Source organism: Rhodamnia argentea, chromosome 10, assembly GCF_020921035.1.
Source record: "Rhodamnia argentea isolate NSW1041297 chromosome 10, ASM2092103v1, whole genome shotgun sequence".
NCBI classification, from domain to species: Eukaryota; Viridiplantae; Streptophyta; class Magnoliopsida; order Myrtales; family Myrtaceae; genus Rhodamnia; species Rhodamnia argentea.
Window position 1 is genome coordinate 7338857 of NC_063159.1, and position 19399 is coordinate 7358255.

The 19399-nt window shown below is 41.3% G+C and overlaps 2 protein-coding genes across 9 annotated transcripts in view; one reads left to right on the top strand and one right to left on the bottom strand.

The window, feature by feature from the left end:
* Nucleotides 1-19399, top strand: part of LOC115750563 (protein FAR-RED ELONGATED HYPOCOTYL 3) — an 874908-nt gene that overhangs the window by 575283 nt on the left and 280226 nt on the right. The gene's annotated exons all lie outside the window — the stretch shown is intronic.
* The window catches only part of LOC115750597 (leucine-rich repeat receptor protein kinase HPCA1-like), a 54253-nt gene that overhangs the window by 10651 nt on the left and 24203 nt on the right, over nucleotides 1-19399 (bottom strand). The window contains exons 1-19 of one of the 8 annotated variants that reach the window (XM_030688066.2): nucleotides 13865-14111; nucleotides 13005-13131; nucleotides 12792-12863; nucleotides 12557-12631; nucleotides 12390-12461; nucleotides 12133-12294; nucleotides 11916-11990; nucleotides 11769-11840; nucleotides 11601-11672; nucleotides 11451-11519; nucleotides 11284-11358; nucleotides 11122-11193; nucleotides 10918-11049; nucleotides 10345-10817; nucleotides 10122-10268; nucleotides 9853-9992; nucleotides 9547-9766; nucleotides 9134-9369; nucleotides 8314-8898 (exon numbers count right to left, since the gene is read on the bottom strand). The exons of 1 other annotated variant lie outside the window; for it this stretch is intronic. In XM_030688066.2, coding sequence (XP_030543926.1) covers nucleotides 8380-8898; nucleotides 9134-9369; nucleotides 9547-9766; nucleotides 9853-9992; nucleotides 10122-10268; nucleotides 10345-10817; nucleotides 10918-11049; nucleotides 11122-11193; nucleotides 11284-11358; nucleotides 11451-11519; nucleotides 11601-11672; nucleotides 11769-11840; nucleotides 11916-11990; nucleotides 12133-12294; nucleotides 12390-12461; nucleotides 12557-12631; nucleotides 12792-12863; nucleotides 13005-13131; nucleotides 13865-14054 — 3000 coding nt within the window. In that variant the 5' untranslated portion in view covers nucleotides 14055-14111 and the 3' untranslated portion in view covers nucleotides 8314-8379. Of the gene's footprint in view, nucleotides 1-243; nucleotides 480-652; nucleotides 873-960; nucleotides 1101-1239; nucleotides 1387-1460; nucleotides 1934-2019; nucleotides 2152-2222; nucleotides 2295-2383; nucleotides 2459-2550; nucleotides 2620-2699; nucleotides 2772-2864; nucleotides 2937-3011; nucleotides 3087-3228; nucleotides 3391-3487; nucleotides 3560-3655; nucleotides 3731-3904; nucleotides 3977-4115; nucleotides 4243-5463; nucleotides 5849-8313; nucleotides 8899-9133; nucleotides 9370-9546; nucleotides 9767-9852; nucleotides 9993-10121; nucleotides 10269-10344; nucleotides 10818-10917; nucleotides 11050-11121; nucleotides 11194-11283; nucleotides 11359-11450; nucleotides 11520-11600; nucleotides 11673-11768; nucleotides 11841-11915; nucleotides 11991-12132; nucleotides 12295-12389; nucleotides 12462-12556; nucleotides 12632-12791; nucleotides 12864-13004; nucleotides 13132-13864; nucleotides 14112-19399 lie in introns of those variants that run through there. 6 more of the 8 variants (XM_030688072.2, XM_030688069.2, XM_048285930.1 and 3 more) reach the window with 6 other exon arrangements.

Below are 19399 nucleotides of genomic sequence, written 5' to 3' on the forward strand. Positions count from 1 at the left end.
GTTGAAATCAGGAAAGCATACACTACACCTTCTGAGGAATTTCAGTCATCCTGTGGGTGTCCTGTGTTTTCCTTAATTCTAGGGAATCTGACATAAGCATATCATCTGCTGAAGTTTAGGGGGAAGACAGGGGAACGCATTTCAGTTGGAGTTCGACAAAATACTAGAGGTTATCTTTCGTGTAAGATCTCGTAAACCGCCGGTGTCGCCTAAAATGGACATTCACGTTGGAGTATACCATACCAGTGTCCCCTTGACTTGTGTTGAAACATGTCCTTTCGTGCTGTCCACCACCATTTTAGACAAGCCGAAGTCTGCAACTTTAGCCACCAAACTTTCGTCCAACAAGATGTTTGTGGACTTAACGTCTCTGTGAATTATCGGGGGATTCGCGAGCTCATGCAGATATGCCAGTCCTTTCGCAGAGCCAAGAGCGATCTGCAGCCTCCTCTTCCAACCAAGAGGTATGCCAGTTTTCCCTGCATCAAATATATTCAGTGTGCATTGCTACAAAACAATACGCAGATTCATTCACAAGAAAGCCCTTCCTCGTACTTATGCTAGAAATAACGAGACAAGAACATGGCATGGTATGCATAGTTTTATGTGGAATCTAACAAAGCTCGACCCAAATTTAGGCAAAGGGAAGTACCTGACAAGCTCTCCCTAAGTGTCCCGTTAGGCATATATTCATAGACCAACATCTGCTCTCCATGCTCGTAACAGAAGCCGACAAGGCCGACGAGATTCTTGTGGTGGACTCGAGAGAGTAGCTCGATTTCCGTCTTGAACTCATGCGCGCCCTGCATCGACCCCTGCTGAGCTCTCTTGATTGCCAACACTTGGCCATCGGGAAGCACTCCTTTGTAGACCTATCAGATAAGTGATAAAGAATTACACAGCAGTGATACGAAGCATGTTATGAATTTACATGGAATCGGCGCAGCATGTGATTTTTACCTTTCCATAGCCCCCAGAGCCTATCTCATTACTTTCAGAAAAACTATTAGTGCACTTCTTGATTTCGTCAAAATAGAACCACCTTGCCCCCTTCAACTGTGGTGCTCCTTCGCCATCACTTCCCCCCGGTATCCAGGATGCTTAAACATGGATAGATCAATGTGAGTGACGCAACAAAATTCTGGGTCTTATTTATTTACTCATTTTCTACGATATCAGAAATCGGCCTCTCTTAAGTGCTTTAGAAGCAAAAAGATGAAGAGTTTGTGCGTTAATTACCAAATGGTCTGCTCAATTCCATTGCTCTTTGTGCTCGTTTTCTCTGTTGAATAGCGTAAATCGCTAACCCCACAAGTCCAACAACCAGGACTGCGCAGCCGATGGCAATCCCTGCTAGGACGCCTTTGCTGATGCTTACTCTGTTAGCTGGATCGATTTTTCATGTCAAAACACATGAACGGCAATCAAAGCTGATACACGAGAGGATGAAACTTGGTTACCTTGGAATGGATAAGGATGTGCGCTGAAGAGATAGGTACCGAAACCGCTGGGCGGATTAAAAGTTTGGTTAGTCAAAACGAATCCGATCCTCCGAATGTCTGACTTGCTGAAGTACGTCCCATTAGATGGAAAGAAAGACACAGATACTATAAGATAGCCACTGCTTGGATCAAGGCCGATATTCTGAAGAGAAACTGAACCATTAGTTAGGTTCAATGTCTGCCACAGGTCTACCTCCAATGATTGAAACAGAGCGGCATTGGACAAATCGCTGAATGATGGAGCTTTAAATGTCAATGTTCCTTCGTACGGAACTGCGCACGCGCAGCTTTGGGGATTGAGCCTCTGATCGGAGGGACACGAAGCACCTCCACAGTTGGTTGGGGTAAAATAAGCTTGTTGCTGCTGAACTTTGCAGTAGCTCGTCGTTGAGAGAACAGGTGCATTGGCACATACCGGGTTTCCTACTAGTCTGAAGTAAAAAGACAAGTGATTAGTATAAAAATGCCTACCATATCTCAGAATGGAAGTCTACTCCCAATGAACTGTCTGTCTCACATTAATGCATTCTTGTAGGAACCAGTCGTCAGCGATTCAATCTGGTTGTCTTCCAGATTAACGAGCTGCAATTGGGGACTGATGCTGGTACTCATATTCAGCGTTCCGTTGAAAGCATTGTTCATCAGATCACTGTAGAAGTTTGAAAAATCATCAAAATGGTAGAAGAAAGAGGACGCGAATTAGCAATATGTTTTCCTTACACTTGCTCTAGCTGGGGAAGGCCGAAGAGGTTCGGTGGCACAGATCCTTGAAGCGGTCCATTTTGTATGATCCTGGTATGGTAAGATAAATTTTAGGTCTCAAACTAGTTTCAAAAAGCCACACAACTTTTCATTGTAGCAATTGCCCTGAGAAATCTTACAGAGTGGTGAGAGATGATAAAGTTGAGAACCATGCTGGAGCTGCCGAAGCCGCAAAAGAGTTGTTGCTGAGGTCACTGCAAAGATACAATATTGCCAATTCAACCGGTCAACGGGATTAATCGTGTGATATTATGAGGGAGAGACAAAGCCAGGGTGTCTTACTCACATGTAACTGAGCGAACTCATAGCCGTCAAGTTTGGCAAAGGACCGTTCAATCCGTTATATGCTAAATTCCTGAAGGAAACTTAGCAGAATGAGGGGAGATCTTTCCTTGATCTCGCTACAATACCATTGTTGAAGAAATCTATACTCACAGTTCACTGAGGTGCGTAAGGTTGTTGAGAGTTGAAGGGACATCTCCAGAAAAGGAGTTCCTATCGAGTCGGCTGTGGCATGTTGTGCAATGTGAGTCCAAACAAATTTAGCAGGACTTAAATATCCCAAAGCACAAAACAAACATTAGATGAGTGGTTACTTACAGAGCCTCGAGCGTCTGAACAAGGCATACTGTGTATGGTATAGAACCAGTAAATTGGTTGTCATCAAATAATCTGTCGGCAATAGCTGGCGCAAGTTAGAGCAGAAAGCTAGGGATATTAGAACAAGTGATAAAACTGGCAACTTACATGTGTATCAGAGACATGTTTGAACTGAACAGTTTATCTGGTATGGTGCCGGACAGTTGGTTCTTGCTGAAGTGGCTGCAGTTACGGATGCGGCACAGTCCAAAAAATTAACGAGGAAAGAACACAAAGATTATGTCTCTATCACTAGGAGCTGGAATGAAAAGATCCTTAATCTATATTCATCACACTTGGCTCCGAATTATTGTAGACAACTTACAAGTGATTACAACTGAACAAAAGGTCCAACCCCGGGGTGGTGCTCGTCGAAACTGGTAGCGATCCGGTTAACTGATTTTCCGACACATCAAACCAGTAGAGTTGGGAGAGTTTACCCAAAGAAGCAGGTATATTACCGCTAAAATTGTTGGAATTTAGCGCCCTGGTACACATGGCAATTTGAAAAAGTCTAAGCAAAACATTTGGTTAAACTTCCTTAATCAGCGAATTAGTGGCATTCTCATTTTGACAAGCCTTACAAGAAAGTCAGCTCCGAAAGGTTGCCCAGTTCATCGGGAATACCACCACTGAAGCCGCATCCAGCCAAGATTCTGAAAATTGGAAAGATCAAGGCTCATACATGAGAAAAAAGAAGAAGAAGGAAAACAAGCTGTTTAAGCAATGACTGCAGTCAAAAGGGATATTACAAGATATTCAACTTCTGTAGACTTCCCAACTGTGAAGGGATCTGTCCGGTGAGACCCTTGTTTAAGGAAAGATCCCTGCAGTTCAAAGGGTAAATGAGACAAATAAGTAGACTTGTTCGTATGCTAGTTGATGATTGACCACAAGATATGACCAGCTTCCCTTTGAAGTACTTCATCTATGCAATTCTTATTACATATCTAAAACTCAAAATATAATCATGACAGAAGGTAGAAAGTCAAGAAACTCACAAAGAAGTGAGTTCTGTGAGCGCCCCTATGTCAGTTAGCAGCCGCCCTTTGATATTCATGCCAGATAACCCCCTGTTAAAGTGAAAACAGAAAGAAAGTATCAAATCAAGGGCTGCTAAAATGGCATTATTGATGTCAAAGAAAAAAGACAAAATATTCTAGGAACTGAGAACAGAAATGAGCACCAATGAGACAAGTAGAGAGCACTCACAATCCGGTCACTCTTGAATTACCGTCGCAGGTGACTCCATCCCAAGGCAGTCCGCAAGGATCATTGGACTTGCCCCAGCTGGATGGTGTGTTCTTCCACTGGGCTTTCAGGGCTGAAAGAACGGTTTCTGCACATGTGTATGGCAAAAAAGAAAAAGGAGTGAAATTTTAAGATGGGCAACAAGCCAACAAGGTCAAATGCACATGCGAGTCTCCAGAAAGTCTCCAGAGATCTGTTGTTTTTCAAATTGCAAGAGATGTGGTGTCGTTGCGTACTAAAGCTTTCTGATGGCTGCAGCAGTTGAGCAAAACTGCTAATGGTTGTGACAGCCATTTTTACTAAAATGCTCATCGACAGATATTTGGGCATGCACTTTTGTTGCAGCTGTTGTAAGTGCAGACTTCTCACTGATCTTCAGTCGTTTCAGCAGCAGCATCTCTTTTCTATTGCTGCAGCAACTGCTCGAGAATCGATGCAGATAGACGGTTTCCCTTTTCCTTAAAAATACAGTTGTTTCGCATTTCTTTCATGGTCAATGCCAGAACTTATTCTCCGTACAGGGCGTATGATTAGATACGAAATTTCATAACGCTAGGATACACAAGCTTAGTTCTACATCTACAAGGCAGAACAAGGCCAACATGTTCGACAGGGCTAAATATGTCATGTTCTGCATTGCCTCAGAGCAGATAATCGAATTGACTGCATGGACAGCTAAGACAACTCTCGCGGCAATAACCACTAGACCTATACTCGCGCATCTAATCTCTATTTATTCTTGAGTTCCACTTTGCCGAAATTGTCTTCAAGGAATATGTATAATACTTTCCAAGTTTATGAAATGGTTAAGAACATAGTGGGAGACCTCTTTCTTGCATCTATGTCAGCTCATCCTTTGAGTAGTCATACCAAGGCTGGAATGACTCAATCCCAAAGCACATAGCGAACAATATAGAGTCCTTGTTGATCAAGACTAGAGGGAAAATTTGAGACAAGAAAGACCTGCGAAACTAGCATCCTTTTTAAGAATTTCTGCAGATACTTAACGCAATCCGGATGATCCTCCAGGTCCAAAGAGACCAAAAGTAGCCCTTTCCTAGTTCCAACAACATAAAATGTTCACGTCTCGCCAGACAAGCTCAAACCTTAAAAACCTGAGGACTTCTAAGGCCTACACAGACAGCTTAAAAACCTGATGACTATCTACCCATTTTCTCACACCATCCCAAAGCCAAAAACAAGACGAACCCAAAACGAGATACAGATAGAAAGAAATAAAGGACGAGAATAACAAGAAATTCATAGACCATAGCAACATAAAGAAACAAATTCATGTGTCTGCGCTTACGGTCATTTGTGTTTGTAGTGGAGCATATCAGATGAATCCCGGAACAGAAGACAACCAGAAACAAGAGCAACCGGAGGTTCTTGCTTGCCATGATTCTGCCACCTCTCCTTCCTTTTCCAAAGTCAAAGCCCTGCATCTTCTCATTCACCACCATCTTGATACATACTGTTCTTACCCAATATCACAACATGTACTAAGGCTCGTTCAAGATTGAGACGTTAGGTCTATCTGAATAAAAACATATTCTTTAGGACAACCTGGGAGTGTGAACGACGAAGAGGTGGTGGGGTTTGTTGAAGACTCTGTCAAAGCACATCTGGTTCAAAGTCAACAAGAAAGGAGGGAGGAAGGAATGGGACAGGCTTTGGTTTGATTCTTTCTCTATTTTTTCTTGTTGGGTTCGAGCTTGATGATTGATTCTATTTTAAATTTTAAATTTTTGGCTTGTGTTAAGAGTTAACATGACTCGTTACCAACCATTTGACCATCCTTCTTCCAAACCATCATCTCATTAATTCTCGCTAGATACTGTTCATCACACGATCCAACAACCATTTGCTTATTTAATTCCCTCCGGCCGGCTCTCCACCGAAACGCTGGAGAAAAGAATGTGTAAACAAAGGCTAGCTGGAATATTCTGCTCCTCTTGTTTCACTTTTCTTATTTGCTTTAATACCACGAAGAATCTCAAATTGATAAACCTATAACAAATTTACCCTCTATAAGTTTCTATTAAATTTTATCGATTGTCGAGTTAAATGGCACGTGGCGGTGATGGTCTGTACCAATTTGAGATTTTTACCCTCCCTTTATCACATATGTACTTTTTTGGGATTTTTCGTAGTATTAACCCAATTGAATGGAAACTAACGGAGGTAAGTTTATAACATTTGAACCATTTTGGGATTTTTGCTATCAAAAAATTAGTTTGAGGTAAATTTGTGATAAGTGTACCGGTTTGAAATTTTTGATGGTCGGAAAATTAGTTTGGGATAAATTTGTTATATGTATACCGGTTTGAGGTTTTTCATGGAGTAGAAGAACATTAGAAATGCCAAAAATTATTACCAAGCTCACTTTAGTGTCAAAGTTTCTTTCGGATCACTTTTCAGTCCGATCTCTTTGGCCAAAAATCCAATGTAACTATTTCTTATTAATATCTTGAGCCGACATGGCTCACCGGAGATCTAGTCAGCAATGTAAGTTAAAAAAAATAAAAAAGTATTAAAGAAAAGAAACTTAATAAGATTAAAAAAAAAGCTACAACAAAAATTAACGGTAGGTGTTGGCCAATCCCTTGTTGATGGCCGTCGCTACAACCGTTGGAAGAGCCAATGGAGGTTGCTTGGGCCTTCCCGAAGCCCGATGACCCTTGCCGACCTGGGGTGTGGCCTCAACGGCCCCCGGCGAAGGCATGCTGGCCCGGACTAGGGTTGGGCACGACCCTCACCCCAGATCCGACCGCTTGACCCTGGGTGAGGCCTCATCGGCCCTTGCCTAGCCTTAATTTGGGCCAGCAGGCCCTTGCTAGGGGCCACCGAGGCCTTGACTCAGGCGAGCGAGGGTCGTTGGGCTTGGGAAGGCCCGAGCGACCCTAGCGGCTGTGGCGGCAATCATTAGCGAAGGCTTGGCCGGGTGACGCAGGAAGTAATATCTAGAAAGCTTTTCCAAAGGATTGACTGAAATTTGATAAAATGAATCGTAAATATTACATAGAGTAGACGTCCTTTATATAGAGATGGCTCCTTTGTGGCTTTGATGGCGACTATATCAACGCAATATTGCTTCAAGAGAAGTTCCTATCGTAATTGTGTGGTTAGAAAGAGAAATATCTGCGGGAATACAACAACGTATTGGTCCCGGATATGCCGATCCTTTGGGAATTCTTCAAACTTTAGCAGATGTGACAAAACATAGTTTCAAAGAGAATCTTTTTACATCTAGAGAAGATACTCGTTTGGGCTCCTAGAATATGGCGCCCTTGAGGCTTTCTATTTTATTGTATCGAAAGGCCCAATTCATTGGGATGTCCTTGTTGGGCCACGTCATTTTGGGGCAAGCAGATTATTTATGATGAAAAGGAGGAGCATCAAGAGAATGAGTCGGAGTTTTTGCAGAGTGGAACCATGCAGTACCAGACATGAGATGGATCTTCCAAAGAACAAGGCTTTTTAAAAATAAGCCAATTTATTTGGGACCCTGCAGTCAAATCGGATATCTTGCAAAGTTGCCTAAAATCGAAAAATGCCTAAAAACCCATCTAAACGAATCGGAAACGCAAAAATACGACGTCAAATCCGAGCGCATTCCGAACTCGGCAACCCCAAGTGCACATCGGTGGTGGGTTCGCCCCGATTTCCGGCGATCGCGTTTTTTTAGGAAATTAAATGCCTATTGTTCTACATCACTAGGCGATGATTTTTTTTTTGTTTGATTTTTTTTCAATTTTAACATTTTTAATATCTTGCGTTTTTTTTTTTTTTAAGTTTAGAAGTTGGAATGAATTTTAAAAAATATGCCACGTCATATTAAAATTTTAATTGTAAGTGCCAGAAAATCAATTTGGCCGGAATTTTTCTCGATTTCTCGAATCCTTATCCCTTTATGGTAGTATTAACCCTTCTTCTTTTAGTATAGGTGGTGTCCATAGCATTTTGCACGACAAGTTGATCGCCTTATCTCCCCGATTCGATCAAAGATAGATAGTCCGCAATGCCACGAGGAATTCTAGGGTTTTCGATGACATTATCGCAGCTAACCTCTTGAATTTGCCGCTCATCTCTTTCTATGGTTCTTGAGAATCTATAATATTATCTACACTAATGATGTCTCGCGTATGGATCAATCCATACAAATTCGAGATATTTACAAGAATAATCTGATGAATCAAATAAGAGACTCGCCCCACATCGGCGTTTATTTCGGCTCGATCTTCGTCGAAATCGCGTACCCACCGCTGTAATCGAACGAATTGCTGTAACTAACGTCCTTACTGTCGATGGAAACGCCGCTGTACAAAGGATGTGTAGAAGCACCACTATGCGATGCTCCAAAGTCCGTGGCCGACGAGGACGCGGACGTCGTGCTTGTGGCTAACCCCTCGGTTTGCAGGATCGTCTCGATTTCCTTCACGACTTCGTTCATCCTGGGACGGTCGGGGGACGAGTCCTCGAGGCATCGCATTGCTAACTCCAGGAACCATGTGAACCCAGCGAGGCGCCCCACCTTGAGGAGGGACGGGTCCATGACTTGCCTGAGTCCGTAGTAGTCTCGGTCGTTCTTGTCCATCGCCATGCGAACTTCGCGGACGATGTACTTGCCCTTGTTGAGCGGTGGCTTCGCAGTTATCAGTTCGAGCATCACGACCCCGAAACTGTAGACGTCGCTCTTGTCTGTTAGCAACTGGGTCATGTAGTACTCTGGATCCAGATAGCCCTGCAAGATCACAGGTTACAAAACTATCAAAACTCCAAACCAAATCAGAAAAGCATACACTTCACCTTCTGGGGAATCTGGCATTAACATAAGATCTGCTGAAGTTTCCAGCAAGACAAAGGCGAACTTATTGTCAGTTCGAGTTCGATGAAAAACTAGAGGTGATCATTCGGTTAAGATCTCGCAACCTGGCTCTGTTGCCAAAACTGGACATTCAAATAGGAGTAAAGCATACCAGGGTGCCCTTGACTTGTGTTGAAAGATGTCCTTTCTCGCTGTCCGCCACCATTTTAGACAAGCCGAAGTCCGCGACTTTAGCCACCAAGTTTTCATCCAACAAGATATTCGTGGACTTCACATCTCTGTGAATTATCGGGGGATTCGCAAGTTCGTGCAGATATGCCAGTCCTTTCGCAGAGCCAAGAGCGATCCGTAGCCTCCTGTTCCAATCAAGAGGTATGCCAGTTTTCCCTGCATCATTAATTGTCAGTGTCCATTGCTACAAACCATAGGCAGTTTCATTCATCGGAAAAGTCTCGCTCACGGTTATGCCGGAAATAAAGAGACGAGGATAAAGCAAGATAGGGGAAGTTTCATATGGAATCTAAAGATCACGAAGCCCAATGCGATTCTGGCAAAGGAAAGTACCCGACAAGCTCTCCCTAAGTGTCCCATTAGGCATGTACTCATAGGCCAACATCTGCTCTCCTTGTTCGTAACAGAAGCCAACGAGGCCGACGAGATTCTTGTGATGGACTCGCGAAAGTAGCTCGATTTCTGTCTTGAACTCGTGCGCGCCCTGCATCGACCCCTGCTGAGCTCTCTTGATTGCCAACACTTGGCCATTGGGAAGCATTCCCTTGTATACCTATGGGATCGTGAAAAAGAATTACAAAGCAGTGACATGAAGCATACTATAAGTTACATACGACCAGCACACCGCGTGATATTTACCTTTCCATAGCCCCCGGAGCCTATCTCATTACTTTCAGAAAAGTTATTAGTGCACTTCCTGATTTCGTCGAAATAGAACCACCTCGCCCCCTTCAACTGCGGTGCTCCTCCATCGTCACTTCCCCTCTGTATCCAGGATGCTTAAACATGGATAGATCGATGCGAGTAACAGAACAGCTTATTTAGTTTACTCATTTCCAATGATCTCAGCAATCAGCTTGTCAAAGTGCTTCAGTAGCAAGAAGATGAAGAGTTCATGAATTAATTACCGAAGGGTTTGCTCAATTCTGTCGCTCTTTGTGCTCTTTTCTTCTGTTGGATAGCGTATATTCCTAACCACACAAGTCCAAGAACAAGGACCAAGCAGCCAGCAGCAATCCCTGCTATGGCGCCGATGCTGATGCGTATCCCGTGAGCTGGATCAGTTGTTCATGTCAAAACGGATATGAGATGATAGTCAAACCTGATACAGGAGAGGATGAAATAAGTTACCTGGGAATGGATAAGGATCTGCGCTGAAGGTATAGGTACCGAAAGCGGGGGGCTGCGTGAAAGTATGGTTAATCATATCGAATCCGATCCTCCCAATGTCTGACCTACTAAAGTAGGTCCCATCAGATGGAAAGAAAGACACGGGTACTATAAGATAGCCACTATTTGCATCGAGGACGATATCCTGAAGAGAAACTGAACCATTAGGTAGGTCCAATGTCTGGCACAGGGCTACTTCCAACGATTGAAACAGAGGGGCATTGGACAAATAGCTGAACGATGGAGCTTTAAATGTCAATTGTCCTTCGTACGGAACTGCGCACGCACAGCTTCTGGGGTTGTGCTTCTGATCTGAGGGACATGATGTGCTTCCGCAGTTGATTGGGGTATAATAAGCTTGTTGCTGCTGACCTTTGCAGTAACCCAAGGTTGAGAGAACCGGCGCATTAGTACATGCCGGGTTTCCCGTTAGTCTGAAGCACAACAAAAGAATGAAAGAACAAATGTTTAGCATCATAATGTCTATCATATCTCAGAATTGAAGTCTTAACTCCTGTGAACTGTCTGTCTCACATTAATGATTTGTGGTAGGGACTGGTCGTGAGCGATTCAATCTGGTTATCTTCCAAATTAACGACCTCCAGTACAGAACTGATGCTGGTACCCATGTACAGCGTTCCATTGAAAGCATTGTTTCTCATATCACTGTAGAAGTTCGAAAAATCATTCAAAATGGTAGAAGAAAGAGGACACAAACTAGGAATATGTTTTCCTTACACTTGCTCTAGCTGGGGAAGGCCGAAGAGGTCTGATGGTACAGTCCCTTGAAGCGGCCCATATTGTATGATTCTGGTCATAGTGAGATAAATTTGAGTTCGCGCACTAGTTTCAGAAAGCCAGATAACTTCATATTGTACCAATTGCACTGAGAAATCTTACAGGGTGGTAAGTAATGATAAAGTTGAGAACCAATCTGGAGCTGCCGAAGCCGCAAAAGAGTTGTTGCTGAGGTCACTGCAAAGATACAGTTTTGCCAATTCAACCAGTCAATGGGATTGATCGCATGATATCACAAACGAGAGATAAAGCCAGGTTGTCTTACTCACATGTAACTGAGCGAACTCATACCCGTCAAGTTCGGCAAAGTTCCGTTCAATCCGTTATATGCTAAATGCCTGAAGGAAACTTCGCAGAATAAGGGGAGTTCTTTCTGTGATCTCGCTAGAATACCATTGATGAAAAAAATCTATACTCACAGTTCACTGAGTTGTGTAAGCTTGCTGAGATTTGAAGGGACATTTCCAGAAAAGGAGTTCTTATCGAGTCGGCTGTGGCAAATTGTGCAATGTGAGTCCAAAAAAATTTAGCAGTTTCCTATGGTTGATAATTAAGTATCCCAAAAGCACAAAACATGATCTACTTACAGAGCGTTGAGTGTCCGAACAAGGCCTAATGTCGACGGTATAGAACCGTTAAATTTGTTATCATCAAATAATCTGTCAACAATAGCTAGCGCAAGTTAGAGCAGAAAGCTTGGTATTTTTTACCAAGTTAGAAAATTGGTAACCTACATGTGTATCAGAGACATGTTTGAACTGAACAGTTTTTCTGGAATGGTGCCGGACAGTTGGTTCTTGCTGAAGTGGCTGAAGTCACGGATGCAGCACGGTCCAAACAGTCAATGACGAAAGAACATTAAGATGTGTCACTTATCAGTAGAATCTGGAATGTAAAAATCCTTAGTCTATATTCATCAGACTAGGTGCAGGATTATTGTAGAGAACTTACAAGTGATTGCAATTCAACAAAAGGTCCAACCCTGGGGTGTTGCCCGCCGAAACTGGTAGTGATCCGGTTAACTGATTTTCCGACACGTCAAGCCAGTAGAGTTTAGAGAGTTTACCCAACGAAGCAGGTACATTACCGCTAAAATTGTTGGAATTTAGCGCCCTGGTAAGAATGGAAATTGGATAGTCTAAGCAAAACACATAGCTAAACTTCCATAATCATTGAATTAGTGGCATTTGCATTTTGACAAGCCTTACAAGAAAGTCAGCTTCGTAAGGTTGCCCAGCTCATTGGGAATACTACCACTGAGGCTGCATCCAGCTAAGATTCTGAAAATTTGGAAAGAACAAGGCTCATCATACAGGAGAGAAAAGGGAAAAAAACAAACTGATTTAGCAATATATGCAGTCAAAAGTGATATTACAAGATATTCAAGTTCTGCAGACTTCCAAACTGTGTAGGGATCGATCCGTTGAGACCCTTGTTTAAGGAAAGATCCCTGCAGTCCAAAGGTTAAATGAGACAAACAAGTAGACGCGTTCATATGCTACTTGATGATTGAACTCAATGTTTTGAAGTATTTCATTCATGCAAATCCTAACACACATCCAAGAATCAGCATATGACCATGACGGATGACAGAAAGAGGAGAAACTCACAAAGAAGTGAGTTCTGTGAGCCCCGCTATTTCGCTTTGCAGCAGCCCTATGATACTCATGCCAGATAACCCTCTGTGAAAGCCATAACAAAAAGGAAATATCACAGTCAATGGCTAGCTAAAATGGCATCACTAAGTCTGAGAAAAAAGACAGAAAATTCTCGGAACCGGGAACAGAAATGTGCACCAATGAGAACAAGTAGAGAGCACTCACAATCCCGTCACTCGTGAATTATTGTCGCAGGTGACTCCTTCCCAAGGCAGTCCACAAGGATCACTGGACTTGCCCCAGCTGGGTGGCGTGTTCTGCCACTGGGCTTTCAGTGCTACAAGAATGGTTTCTGCACAATTAGATGGCAAAAAAGAAAAAATTCAGAGGGGAAAGGGAACAGACTTTGCCCTGGCCACAAGCCAACAAAGGTCAAGTGCCATTGGATGGCTAAGACAACTTTCGCGGCAATTTCCCATTAGGTGCTTCAATTTCTATACTCATGCATCTAATCTCTGTTTATTCTTGAGTTCCACGTTGCCGAAATCCTCTCAGGGGAATAACGGACACGATCGTATCCAAGTTTACCAACTTGGTAATGGTGAACACCATAGTGGAGACCTCTTTCCTGCACCTATGTCAGTTCTTCCTTCAAGTAGTTATGCCGAGGCTGGAATTACACAATCCCAAAGCACATACTTGTTGATCAAGACTCCAGGGACATTTTAAGACGAGACAGACCTGCGAAACTAGCAGCCTTTTAAGCATGTCCTCTTGAGCACGTAACGAAATCCACATGATCGTCCGGGCTCAAAGAGACCGGAACGGAAGTAGCCCTTTCCTGGTTCCGATAACATAACATGTTCACGTCTCGCCAGACAAGCCAAAACCTCAAAAAACCTGAGGAATTCTAAGTTCGAGACAGAAAGCTTAAGTTCTAGACAGAAACCTTCGTTCTCCCAACCATCCCAAGCCAGGACAAGATGAACCCAAAAGAAGTACAAATGGCAAGAAAGAACGTGAAATGACGAGAACTTCATACACCATAGCAACATACATAAACAAATACATGCGTGTCCACTTACGGTCATCTGTGTTTGTAGTGCAGCAAATCAAATGAATCCAAGAGCAGAAGAGAACCAGAAACAAGAGCGACCGGAGGTTCTCGCTCGCCATGTCCCCGCCACCTCGCGTTCCTTTTCCAAAGCGAAAACTCCGCATCTTCTCATTCGCCTCCATCTTAATACATACCGTTCCAACCCGATATGAAAACATTGTAGTTAGGCTCGTTCAAGACTGATATGTCAGGCCTACCCGCTGATGAGCGCTTTCTAAAAGCAAAAACAAAAACATTTCCTTTAGGACAATCTGGGTGCGTGAACGATGATGTGGTGGGGTTTTGTTGAAAAATCTGCCAATGAATATCTGGTGCAAAGTCAACTTGGAAGGAGGGAGGAAGAACTGGCACAAGCTTTGACTTTTTTCTCTCTTTTGCTTGCGGGTAAATACCACCAAAAATTCAAACCCAAACCGATGCACTCGCCATAAACTTACCTCAAATTAATTTTTTCACCACCGAAAACCCTCGAACTGGTACAATTACGATAAATTTACCCTCAAATTAATTTTTTTCACAACAAAAAATCTCAATTTGATACATATGTGACAAACTTATCCCATTTTAATTTGCATTGAATTAGGTTATTATCACCAAAAAATCCAAACCGATATACCCGTGACAAATGGAAAGTAAGAACTTCAAACTAATTCCCCCGTTAATTGTCACGTGTCATCCAACTCAGCAATTTAACTGCAGAATATGACGGAGATTAACGGAGGGAAAATTTATCACAGCTATAGCAAGTTGGAGTTTTTCGCGATCAAAACTTAAGTTGAGATAAACTTGTCACGTGTGTACCAATTTAGAATTTTTCGTGGTATTAATCCTTTTCTTGTCGGGTTTGTGTTTGATGATTTCTTTCTTGCCTTTTTGTTTTGGCCTGTGTTAAGAGTTGACGAACCCATTCTCAACCATTTGGCCATGCTTCTTCCAAACCATCTCCCACATGAGTTCTCACCAGAGACTTTTCGACTCGCTTACGATCCAGTAAACGTCTAGAAAATTTATTTCCTCGCCAAAAGCCTAGAGAGAAGAATGTGTAAGCAAAGGCATGCTTGAATATCCTGCTCCTTTTGTTTGACGTTTTTTCTTGTTTTAGGTACCGATGACGGCGCACTAAGCGTTTTCGCGTGACATATTGACCACCTCAACTTCCCGATTTGGTCAAAGATAAACCGCCCACGGCGTCACAACGAGTCATATCTGTGTCATAATATTTAATAATATTTTAAGAAATCCGTCCTACGTAGGACACTCGGCGTCCATACCGGTGATTTTAGGCGTAAATTGATCGGATGGACTGAATTAATACTGATGTGAAAAAAGTTTATGATTAAATTAGTTTAATTAAAAGCTTTATGATTAAATTGGTACAGATGCAATAAGTTCAGAACTTTTTTGGTACTTTTTCCCGCAAAAGGGCGACATCGACTCTCTTTCTCGCTCGTCGTGTTCTACCGAAATTCGAAAGTCTATGGTTTCGGCTCACATGCTCCGAGTGCATACAGAATTTTTACGGCGCATTTAGAGAAGAAGACAGAAGTAAATGCAATTGAAAAGCATGGGGGCCAATTTCTGACCTAAAGGGAAATAGACGGGGTCAATTAAAATGGGAGCAGGTGAAGAGGGTGACGTCCTTGCATGAAAACCTTCCTTGAGATGAATGCCGCTATTTCGGTCGTTTTTGCTTCTTTCTTCTTTTTTATTTGGGCTTAAACCTCGTTATCCAAAGGGATAACGTCACAAATTGTTCATAAATTTTAATTCAATATACAATATCGTCCATGAACTATTAATGTGTTCAATATAATTTATATATTTTAGTTCAATGTGCAATATTATCCCTGAACTTTTAATTTGCTCAACTTGATATATGAACTTTTGGTAAATTTTCAATTTAGTCCCTAAACTCTATGAAAATATATAATTGTATCCATCCATTAATTCAAGTTTCAGGTCAACATTGAACGCATTCATATAGTTTATGGACTAAATTAAACATATATAAAAAAAATCAAAGACCAAATTGAATAAATTAAATGTTCGTGGATGACATTGCGTATTAGGCTAAAGTTTAGGAATTGCATTGAGCAAATGAAAACTTTAGGAACGACATTGCACATTAGGCTAAAATTCAGAGATAATTTGTCATTTTTCCTTGTTGAAATTGCAAAACCGCGTGAAGGAACTAATGAGACGAATCATTGAATTGTTCGGCTTGCATTGTCAATTTGTCATCTTGGCTTCAATCTTACAAGTCCTCAGAGTTATTTAATGGTCAGCTTCTCCTTGCATATTTTTTTCCAAGAATTAGTTAGCTAGCTCATGCCCAAGTATTACTTAAGAAAAGATTACGATTTGCAAAACCCTTCTTGTAATTGGGTAATTAAAACTCGTCTTGCAACTTCTAATAACCATTGTTTTTTTTTCTTGTTTGGGATTTGAATTCCTCTTAATATATGGAACGTCTGAAATCTTTGAAGCCACATGACTGTCTCTGTTTGTTTCGCAGCAAATGTAACATTTCTGGAAATTATTTTCTAGAAATTTATTTTCCAAAAAAATGACAATATTTTCTGGTATTTGGCTGAAATATGAAAAAGATTCGAAAAATAATTTTTGGTGTTTTGTATGGAAAATCGGATTTGATTTTCCCCCATGTACTCCTTTTAATAACTTTTTCTTTTTTCTTTTCATTTTGTTAAAAATGAATTTTTAATTATTTATCTTTATCTTTTATCTTTTTTCTCTTTTCTTTTTATCTTTTTTATTTTTTTTCTTGTCCTTCTAGTTTTGGCCGGTCGCCAGTCATAGGCAAGGCAAGGCCGACGAGGCTCGGCTTGAGCTCACCGGCCTCGGACAAGCACTTGTAGCAGGCGATTTGTAGAGAAAGAAAAGGAAAAGAAAAAAAAAGAAAAAAATTAAAGAAATAGAAAAATTGAAATTATTTTTTAAGTTAATAAAAAAATGAATGTAAAGGAGTTGAGGGATCAAATATGAGGGTAAATATTTCCCCACTTTTCAAGGAGTTTTTTTCCATAGGCGAAAAATATTTTCCTTAACTCACTTATTTTCCGTGAATTGAACGCTGGAAAATCTAGAAAATATTTTTTTGGAAGTTGTTTTTTTCGTGAAATAAATGGAGCATATTCAAAATAATTTGAGGCATTTTTTTTTCAAAATCATATAATTTTTTTTTGAATTAAAATAAGTACTTAAAAAAATTTGTCCGGGACACCAAAAAGTTCTGATAATGGCCGACGAATGATCTTCTGATATGTCAACGACGAATGATCTTCTGATAATGGCCGACTAGATGCATCAAAAAGTTCCTCTCATTTTCATCCATTTTTAAATAATTACTGTTCTTTATGCAACGATAGATTAATCCGGTCGATCACAAAAATATGAGACGTGCAAAGCGCGCGATATTGAAGTAGGCATCACGTGAAAATTCCGCTATTTTTCTTGAATTGTGATAGTTAGCTTAATTGATCTATGTCGGCACGGACGATTTCCTCTAATCCCCCACGTTGGAAATGAAAATATGCTCTTATTCCGTGGTTGACAAATATCTAGGACGCGCACGCGTATATATATATAGTCAAAGTCAAATCAAGCCCCTTAATTTTTTGGGCGTTGAGAAAAATATCTTAAGAGAATTTTCAATCCCCATCAAAAAGGGATGACTTCTCAATAAAAAAAAGCAAATTTTTTTCAAATTTTTTTTTTTGGTCGTTTGTTTTTGCCACTAAATACAAAAGCAAGGTCGAACATAGTAAGTTTGTCATGTTGTTATGTTACAAGTTTTCAGCAAGTGGTGGTCCCTAGGGCTTTGTGGGAAACTAATAATTCCTTGTTCAAACGCAATCAAACCCATCGTAAATTACAAAATTGCTATCTATGATGTTTTCTACTTTTCAATTTTAATTTCGTTTTAATTTTCACATTATCATAATAATTATTATTATTAATTGTTATGGAAGTCGTCGCTAATGTGAACACCTGGCGAAAGCACGCGGAAGACTCCATTCAAGTCAGACAAGTCGTGGTTGATTCCCCGTCGCCAATTAGCCATGATGCTTTCTCGTATTCTCCGAACGCCGTTCGATGATTCTGCTGATTTTGTTTTGTGTGTGGGGCCAGCCATTCTTGCCATAGGCCTTTTAATAAACGTGTAAATTGGGGTGTTCATAAGTTGACAAGTAAAAGACACGTGAGAAATCAATAGAAGTTTTTGTACCGATGAAGTTTTTAGTCATAACTTCAGACGAGGGGTAAATTACTAAAAAAAAATGTAAAATCTATTGCACGAATACAAGTCAGTTCTTAACCTTTTTAATTTAATCAATTTAGTGCTAAACCTTTCAACGATTTGCTAATGTAATCTTTTCGATCGATTTTAGCAGAAAATTACTCACGTGAAGATCCGCAACCTACGTGGCATGACCGGCGCCGACGTGAACAATTTTTATAATTATTTCTCTTTCTCCTTCTTTTATTGTCTTTACTTTTTGAAAAAAAAAATTATAAGGAATAAGTTTCAATAGATTGAGATAAATATGAAAATGTATTAGCAATATGAATCGGGTCGGATATGAGTTAAGTATGGGTCGGATCGGATATAGATCAAGATATTTGCATTACTAATAAATAGGTCACAAGCGGGTTAATGGATCAATTTGGATCGGACCATTTATGACCCAATCCGACCCACCTATTTGATTGGTCTACTCTAGGACAAACTATTTAATTTTGGTATTAATCACCCGAATAGCATTTATTTCTTTGAGCTAGCTAGTAGGGCTTGGTGGTTGGGTATGCATTAATGACTATAATGCCAGAATGGCGCTCTCATCTACTAGGACTTAGGAGCAAATTTTTACCACCAAGCAAGTGAATCCCAAAGAGGTACATTCAATGCAAGATCGATCCCTGTCAGAACCCATTTCCTTCGCTGGGCGTTCACCATCACCCCCAAGAATGCTTCGTTGAGCTAGTTATTAGGGTTTGGCAGATGGTTCTATCATGATGCCAAACACAGTGCTCTCAACACTTATTGCTCCTGTCCTAAAGGTAAATTGGACGGTGACTTCAGGATGGCAACTGCAGGAATGAAACTGCGAAAACGACACGATACTAAAATTGTTTCGGTCCTGAGAAGACTGACCTCGGGTTCGAGTCCACCCAATGCCACCGGTTACAATCATGAATTCACATACATAGGGTGCCTGGAAATTCATCGCGAGTCCCGTTGGGGTCTAGGGATGGTGGGTGATTGCCCATTTGTCAACATCAAAATACAAAGCGAAGAAGCTAACACCGGCCAGGTGCACTTGCCAAAGGTAAACGAAATCCTCAGTGAGAATGCGCTGCCATGGCGACAAGTCATTATAGCGACAAGAAGGATGCTCAATTGCGTCAAAACTAATCATCAACGGCAAAAGAAATACAAGCACACGGACAAATTTCAGCCCTCACGGACGATAGCGTTGCAGCA